Here is an 8,292-nt window from a genome sequence, read left to right as displayed (position 1 = left end):
ACACACACACACACACACACACACACATAGTTTGTCTCACTATCTTTGTGGGGACCCGTCATTAACATAATACATTTTCTAGCCCCTTACCTTAACCTTAACCATCACAACTAAAATGCCTAACCTTAACCTTTATCCTCACGCTAACTATAACCTAATTCTAACCCTAATCCTGAAACCAAGTCTTAACCCTCAAACCGCCTTTTAAAGTTGTGGGGTCCAGCATTTTGGCACCACAAAGCTGTCCGGATCCCACAAGTATACTGTATTCCCATTTTTTGGACACAAATGGAGTTAAACGAGAACACGGACACACACACACACACACACACACACTTTGAGACAGACTTGTGATTTTGGGTCAACCCTAACCTTTAACCTAAATGTACCTAGCGGTTAGGGTAAGGGTTAGGATTGTTTGGATCCTGGTGACTTCCCCATGCGTCCAATGAATACGCAGTTGAAATGGAAGCTAAAGGCCATGCAGAGGCCATCGCAGGGTTAGGGTTAGGATAAGGATATGAGAAACGAATTAGAAGATCAGAGACCTCATAGATAAACCTTCCCAACCATTTTTGATCAATGCAAAGTTTCTCATTCAGGTTCAGGAATCTCATTCTGTTGGAACATGTACTGTGAGACAGCTGCTTGCCTTCCATCAGAATAAAATCACTGTTGTCCAGAGCTGTTAAATGGCCACATCGCGACAGACAATCTATCACATGAGATAGAGATGGACCATGTGGAGGGGCCAGTGGAACACACCAACACTTACTGACAGCAGACATAAATCCATCCTTCACAGCCTTGGCAGAGGCCCACACACGCCAACAGGAAGACCAATGGTGTGGCTGTGTGGATCCACACAAAGCTCAGAGTGCCGTGTTACAACACGGATTCATGAATATTAATGACAGCATTACTTGGAGCTTTGTTAAGCAGCTTGTTAACTCTGATGTACATTCAAGTCTGCACTGTTTTTAGTCTTTCACCACAACGCTCCTACGCCGGAGAAATGTGGATTTTGAAGAAGTAATTGAAATTGTTTTGTTTGAAATGCAAATACGAGAACAGGCTGCTGTTCGAACCCTTTAATGTAAGTATGAAAGAATATGAAAACACCCTTTTACAAATTCATGTCATGTATTCAAGTATTTATTCAGGAAATGTCAGCAGTAAAAGGCACTGGTTTACTGTTGGGTGGAAAAAAAAAACTTGTATTTGTTGTTTTCGTTCTACGAACAGGGGGTAAGAAGCAACAGAAGGGATAAAGGATGAAAAGAAGGAATGAAAGAAGAGAGGAAGGAAGAATGCAAATGGGTAAGAATGTATAGACAATATGAGGAAAGTATGTAAGGAAGGGAAAAGAAGGAAGGGTAAAAAGAAGTAAAGAAGGGTAAATGCAGAGCAGTGAAGGAAGGGGGAGGGAAGAAGGGGATGAAGCCAAGAAATGAAGGAAATAATGGAAGGAAGGAAAAAGGAGGGGAAGAAGCAAAGAAAGGAAGGATTGAAGCAAAACAGCAAGGAACAAACGTACAAAATGAAGGTCATTTGATACATTTAGTGGAGAGAAAATTACAAAGGTTTAAAAGGAATGAAAGCTAAAAGGACAGAAGAAAAGAAATTAAAAAAGAAAAAGAAATACCTCAACACGGCGCTGAAATGCATTTAGTCAAGTACAGTACTCAGTGTTGGGAGTAATGCGTTAAAAGTAACACAAATACAGTAATGTATTCCTTTTTGCTGTAACGCAGTAATTTAACGCATTATTGATTACATTTTGGTAATATTATACTATGTTAAATCTCAGTACAACTGTAAAGTACTTTTAATTGAGTATTTTTATTTTTCTGCCAGTTGCAAGTTTTACTTATCTATTTTCTAGCTTTTCTTTGCATATTTAAATGCATTTTACAAACTATTATGAATAATCTATGTTTTATTAAAGTGGATAAAGAGGTCCAGTCAAACTTCTGGTGTTATTTTGGTAAAAGTAACTCAAAAGTAATGCAAAAGTATTGTAACACATTACAGTTCAGAGACAGTAATATTGTAATATAAATTATTACTCTCAAATGACAGTAACTAGTAATCCAAAATGTATTACATTTTGGAAGTAACTTGCCCAACACTGACAGTACTGCAGTTAACCATTTTCCACCTTTTTCATATATGTTAGCATATGTATGTTAGCTGTAGAGATATGAGATATGAGCAGTGTGTATAGCAGCGTTGGAGCGGGGGCAAGATGCAGTCAGCGATGACACGGTTCACATCTGGCAGTGGGGGGGAAGGGCAGATGTTAAACTAAGACATGTATGACGGAGGTTGACAGGACCTCCACTTGTAATCAAGCAATCAGTTTTTATTGACATGAAATTGTAATGGATTCCTATCAGCTCCTTCTGGTTCTGCATGATTCATCATTAAGCAAAGTGTGGCCTCCAGGATCGAGCGAAGGTCTCGGTGAAAGGACACCACAGCTTCCGCCATCCTACTGGAAACCGACACCGGCACATAGGAATGGTCGGCCTGTCAGCTCATCATCTATCGGCTGCACACTGGCTAGCAGGATGCCTAGCACAAGGGGCAGTCTTTGTTCAATTTGTGGATGCTTTGCTTTGTGGCCCCTGTAGGGATGGAGATGGACGCAGACGTGGTCTTGGTTGTCTACGTAGTTGTGATGCCAGCCATAGGTCATAGCTGATCTTCACATTTTCCTCTTGGTTTACTTTGCTAGCTTGAGCTACCTATTCCATCTTGGTTTATTCTGATATTTACATTTGAAAACTTGATGGACCAGCTGGCGATCTAGCCCAGGCTATCAGAGTTAGCAGAAGGCTACAGAGTCAGTAGGAGTCTGGCAAGGTGATTTCCCAATTCTGATGAGCGACTCATCACATGTCATCATCGTTCAACATTAACCATATAAAGCACAGGTAATATTTCTGAAATAGGCAATTCAGGATACATTTAGCAAAGTTGACGGAGAGGCAACTGGAGAAGTCAACACCTTCTAGATCAAGCTGCACGTTATTAAATACAGACTGCTACCGCTATCAGGCCGCTATGAAGCGCATCAGCTAATACGTGCAGCGAGAGGGTGACGTGTACAGTCAGGAATACTTTTTTAAAATATTAGTCTTTAAAGGTGCTGTAGGTAGGATTGCAAAGATCCAAGACTTGGCCCCAAAAAATTGAACATTGATAACTTGTCAGTCCCTCCCCGCTTTCTGCTAAAGCCCAAATTCTCCTAAGCCCCTACCCCCACAAGGGAGAATGGATGTGTGTGCCTAAGCAGTGACTGACATGCAGTTAGACCCCCCCCCCCCGGTACTGATTGGAGGATCTTAACAGGTAGCTGTTTTTTTAACTGCTTCATGTAGTTCTACCCAAACATAGGCTCAGTTTCAGCAAACATGACAGAAAGTTAGTTTCATAAGTCTTACCTACTGCACCTTTAAACACCCATTTAGTTAAATCATACAGGAGGGATTCATGTGTTTTCATCTGTTTTCAAAACTGCCTTAATAATATTTCAATTTTAATTGACTAGTTTCCTTGTTGCCTTTTCCAATGCTGTCATTTTAATTCTTGGGTTTTAGTCCGGCAAATAGAAGAGTTTTACATTTTTTAAATGTTCTGCAAAGGGGATTAAAACAAACAGCAGTTAAGATATGCCTTCTGCAGTGTGTGAGAGTCATTTTGGCTTCAGGGTTGAGTCATTTTAACATGTCACCCACAATGAATGTCAGTCAATTCATCACCAGCAGCAGAGCAGGTATTTTTAGGAAGATGTCGTCAGATTTGCCTCACAAGAAGTCTTCAAGGGCCACTTAACAACTTGCATGTTTGACAATTCTATAGGATTTACAATATTCTACATTTGTTAATGTTACTTTTGCATTCTTAACCAAAATCTCTTCTCATCTGCAAATAATCAATGAGATTACACCTACTTGCTGTCCTGAGACAGTATTTGTGTGTCAGTGGGTCACAGTGTAGTGGTCTATATCCTTGACGTCCCACTTCCGGGATTTCTCCGCTGCCGCAGGAAATTCCGCCAAATGCATTTTATATTTTGTTTCCTTCCTCTTACTTTGCGTTGGAATTTTAAGTTCGTTGGATTTCTGAGGACTATTGTTAACTCTTCAGATCTCTGCAGGGTAAATCCAGACAGCTAGCTAGACTATCTGTACAACCTAAGTTTTTTCTCACACAACTGTTTTGCAGCAGCTCTTGATTGGTTTAAAGAAATGCCAATTAACCAGAGCACGTTTTTCTCCCATCCCGGAACCCTGTGTGGACTAACCAGACCCTCCTCGGCTTAGCAGCGTGTGGATGGTCTGGCAAAGCGAGACAGACTACAGCGTAGTAACAAAGGCGACACATGTAAATGTAACTAGAGGTTGGGGTGCAGAGCCTTCAAAGAGACTACACAAAGGCTGCACAAACTGGTCACTTCGAGCTGCTTGTGTTAAATACAAGTTGTGTGTGCTGGTAGACATTGTTGATAATGAAAGAAATATGGAGCAAGTTTAAGAAAGGCTTTTCCTTTTCAGTAACAGAAGACATGTTTTGGGATCTAGCAAACCCCATTCTGCACTGCAAAACTTCTACTTCGTCGCTGTACGGTCTATCACAACACTATAAAGTAAAGCTGTCAGGTTGCAATCATCAGTTTAATAAAATACACCTCTTAAGAAGAATTGCCTTTTGACAAAGCATTATCTGGGTATTTATGTCACTTACAGCAGCAACCGTACAGTCACTTGTGCTGAAAACTAGAGGTCTAAAATAATGCACCTAATTTGAAACCGACCCATAAAAAACAGCTACACAGAACTGACAAGCCTATATATATTTTTAAAGAGAGCTGAGGGAAGTCAGGACCAGACAGAAATGTTTACAGCTTTTTCTCTTCAATTGCAAGTGGATTGTATTTACCAAATAAATAAATATAGGGATGGTCACTCTCAATCAGAGAAAAATGTGTCAAGTTAGTGTTTTAAAATCAAACTTTCACTTACCTTGCAGACACCTAAGAAGTCTTTATCAGCTGTTGAGACTCACACGGTTAATAACAGCAGTCATGTACAAGTCTGACACCCTCACCTGTCCATAAAAGCCATACCAATAAACTCTGTGACTGTACAGTCATCGCTTTCATTTAAATCTGCTGTTAAACAACCACCAGTGGAAATATTGGGGCTCACAAAACCATCAACAGGAAAAAAAAAGTAATAAAATGTTACGAATGTGGCACTCGGCACCCAATGACTGCGCTGTGATTATCGGCCAAGGGCACTTGTATGGTCTGTGTGTGTGTGTGTGCATGCATGTGTGTGTGAAGTGTGTGTGAAGCGTAAGATACTTTTCTTATCAGGTGCGAGCAGAAAGCAGGTTGTGTGGCTTTTTCTCCGGGAAGAAAACAGAACATTTGGAGAACGTACCGTAGGAGAGGGGGATGTCCGGATCGCCCTGCCAGGACATCTGCCCCGATTCGTCTATGGAGTGCTGCGCTGTAAAAACACAACAACAGGCCTCTTGTTTACAGCTCATTCTCACTCCAACACTGCTTCAGACTCATTAAAACTCCAAAGTAAGACAATAGTCAGGAAATCTACTACTCTGCCATGCTGCATTCACACTGGCCAAAATGTAACTTTGTCATTGGAAGTGTGGATTTACAGAGAAAGAGAGAGTGTGTGTGTGTGTGTGTGTGTGCGTGTGTGTGTGTGGACTTTGCAATTTCCCACTTCAAGCCATTATGTGTTATAATGTCCAACTTCCGCCAAGCTGAAACAAAAGTCATACTGTTTGATTGTCTGCTACATTCATTTGGCAGAAGGAGAACAACAGCATGACACAGTAGCCTTGTGAGTGAGATGATTATTATTCTGGTTTTCAGGGTACAGTGAAGTGAAAAACAGATAATGAAGATGGACTTTACCTTTCAAGTGGCCACGTCCAAGTGTCACAAACCCAGAGGAGATGAAGTTGTGCATGTCTTGGCCCCCGCCGCGCAGGTTTTCTTTTCCATAGTGTCCTAGTGAGACAAAACAGTGTGGAAAATTATTATTTCAGCCAAAGTATCTGAGGCCAGTAGGGCTTCGTTGTTCTCTGGTACCACCTGAAAGTGGTCAGCCAAATTCATATGCCCTTGCTAAACAAGTGGTGCTAGAGGCCGGGGGACATAGACTACAGCAGGTCTAGTTAGTGAACTACTATAGCAGGGGCGTTAATTTATGAAACGCTTCTATGGGTTGTATTAGAGGGTAAGAATAAACAATATTTATCAACTGATGATTTGGAGGTCTTGTTGTGCTAGTCAGTCATAATAGCCTTGAAATTCCTCTTTAATTTTGCTGTACAGGGCCATGACAGAAGTGATTCATGACTCCCAAAGCATTTCACCACATCAAACAGATCCAGTTACTTAGTCAAATGTGACGGTGACGGTTAAGCCCCCTTCTTTGAGGATGCCAGCACACTTTGGGTATACACTCTTTGGGATTTCCCCTGTGTTAAAAAAACACTCCGTAATGCAATTTGTACCACATTGCTGTTAACTCCGCTCCAAACCAGTGGTGTAATTGAGATCGCAGGGGCTGAACAAAAGAACAAGACAAGGTGCCTGCTAGCACCCTGACAACTTTCAATTGTCCTGTCAATCACATACAAGTCTTAAGAAGAAATAAAAGAATGTAGTGTCGACGAAAACAACAAAAAGGACAAATAAAAACAAAATAAAGTTGGTTTATCAAACCGCTTCTTTATTTCTCTCTGTTAGTCCCTGTCTACATTAATCAGCGAACAATTAAATGCCTCTTTCTCCAAGGAAACTACTTCAAAGTCAATAACATCACTCAGACCTTTGGGCCTCAGGAAGCGGATATCGAACAGCATTTCAAATTATCATAATGAGAAGAAACACCTGGGACCATTCGGCCTGGTCTTCATCAAACTGAAGCTTGGCACTCAAGCCTGAGCACCACAGCTCGTTTGTTTATTTTTATCAAACCCAGAGGATTACTATGAACTGATTACTGACGCACTCTGACCAGCTGTGGGACCTTTGTAAAAATCCGAAGAAATATCCAAAGAAAAGAATAAACATATTTCCCTGCATCTAGTGATTTTATCTTTATAGAGGGTACAGTAGAGTGTATGTGTATAATGTCTCCCAGGAAGAAATGCTGGTGATTCGTAACCTCGGCATGCTCCAAGGGCAGCACCGTGGAGCTAAAACCGTGGCGCTAAAAGCAGGTAGCTGGAGGCGCCGACTGGGATATAAATTGCTCCCATGTGGCAGTTTAAACATACTGTATAGCCCCTTATTATCTCTGGAAACGTTCCTCAAAATTGCCTGCATAATGAAAAAGATCTAACCTTTTCTTATAGAGAATAACCAGACTATTGAAGTTTTTTGTCATACTTTCATGAATGAGCGGGAAAGTGTTTTATTTCGGAGATAAAAACTCAAATATCCCGATAAAAGCAAAATTTGCAAAGTTATATTTGAATTGGTCATTAGAGAAAAGTAAACATCATCAAAATAGTGACGACAGTCATCACATTTCTGCACTTTGACATAAATGCCTTACCCCATTAAACACAAAAGGTTGAGCTTAAGGCTGAATCCCATTCCTTCCCTTTACCCCTTCCCCTTACCCCTTCCCCTAGCTTTTGCACGTTCACGCGGGACCTAGTGCTGTCCCAATACCTATTACGACCTAGGGGTAGGGCATAGACCAAGGGCTGTATAGCCCTTGAAACCTAGTGTGGATGCGACCTCACTTGAAAACACACAGGCATCAATGGCTGCTGCATCGACCAGAGAGACACATAAATGTAAGTACTTTTGGCTTAAATAATTGATTAAAAAGTTACGACAGTCTTGTTTTGTGGTCTATGCAGTCCTGTACATGTATACTTGCAACCATGTTCCTAACTGAAACTTTTTAAAAATCGCTTGCTTGCATGCTAACGCTAATCGCTAACGCTAACGTTGATTTGCACAACAGTCCCACATATTTCTGCCTTGAATGGACTGTATACATCGCATAGATTGTATAGCTATATATATATTAATATTAACGGTCTATGATACATCGCTACGTGCTTTACATATACTGTCCTGTCTCACACAGGAGGAGACAGGAGCACAACACGACACAGGCACTGACCAACATGCCTCAGACTGGTCTGGAATATCAGAACAGCTGTACCGGTAGTTAATTTGTTTATTTGTGGTCTTGTTTGTATTTTTTTGTTTTACACATTTGAAGC

General features: G+C 41.0%; 1 protein-coding gene across 4 annotated transcripts in view; it reads right to left on the bottom strand.

Moving 5' to 3' along the window:
• shisa6 (shisa family member 6) overlaps positions 1–8,292 on the bottom strand; it is a 150,855-nt gene that overhangs the window by 131,379 nt on the left and 11,184 nt on the right. For all 4 annotated transcript variants that reach the window (XM_032537840.1, XM_032537843.1, XM_032537841.1 and 1 more), the window contains exons 4-5: positions 5,954–6,049; positions 5,454–5,522 (exon numbers count right to left, since the gene is read on the bottom strand). In XM_032537840.1, the coding sequence (XP_032393731.1) occupies positions 5,454–5,522; positions 5,954–6,049 (165 nt within the window). The remainder of the gene's footprint in view (positions 1–5,453; positions 5,523–5,953; positions 6,050–8,292) is intronic.

Source organism: Etheostoma spectabile, chromosome 15 (assembly GCF_008692095.1).
Source record: "Etheostoma spectabile isolate EspeVRDwgs_2016 chromosome 15, UIUC_Espe_1.0, whole genome shotgun sequence".
NCBI lineage: Eukaryota > Metazoa > Chordata > Actinopteri > Perciformes > Percidae > Etheostoma > Etheostoma spectabile.
Note: the sequence above shows the minus strand (reverse complement) of the source record. Positions and strands in the feature narration are given on the sequence as shown.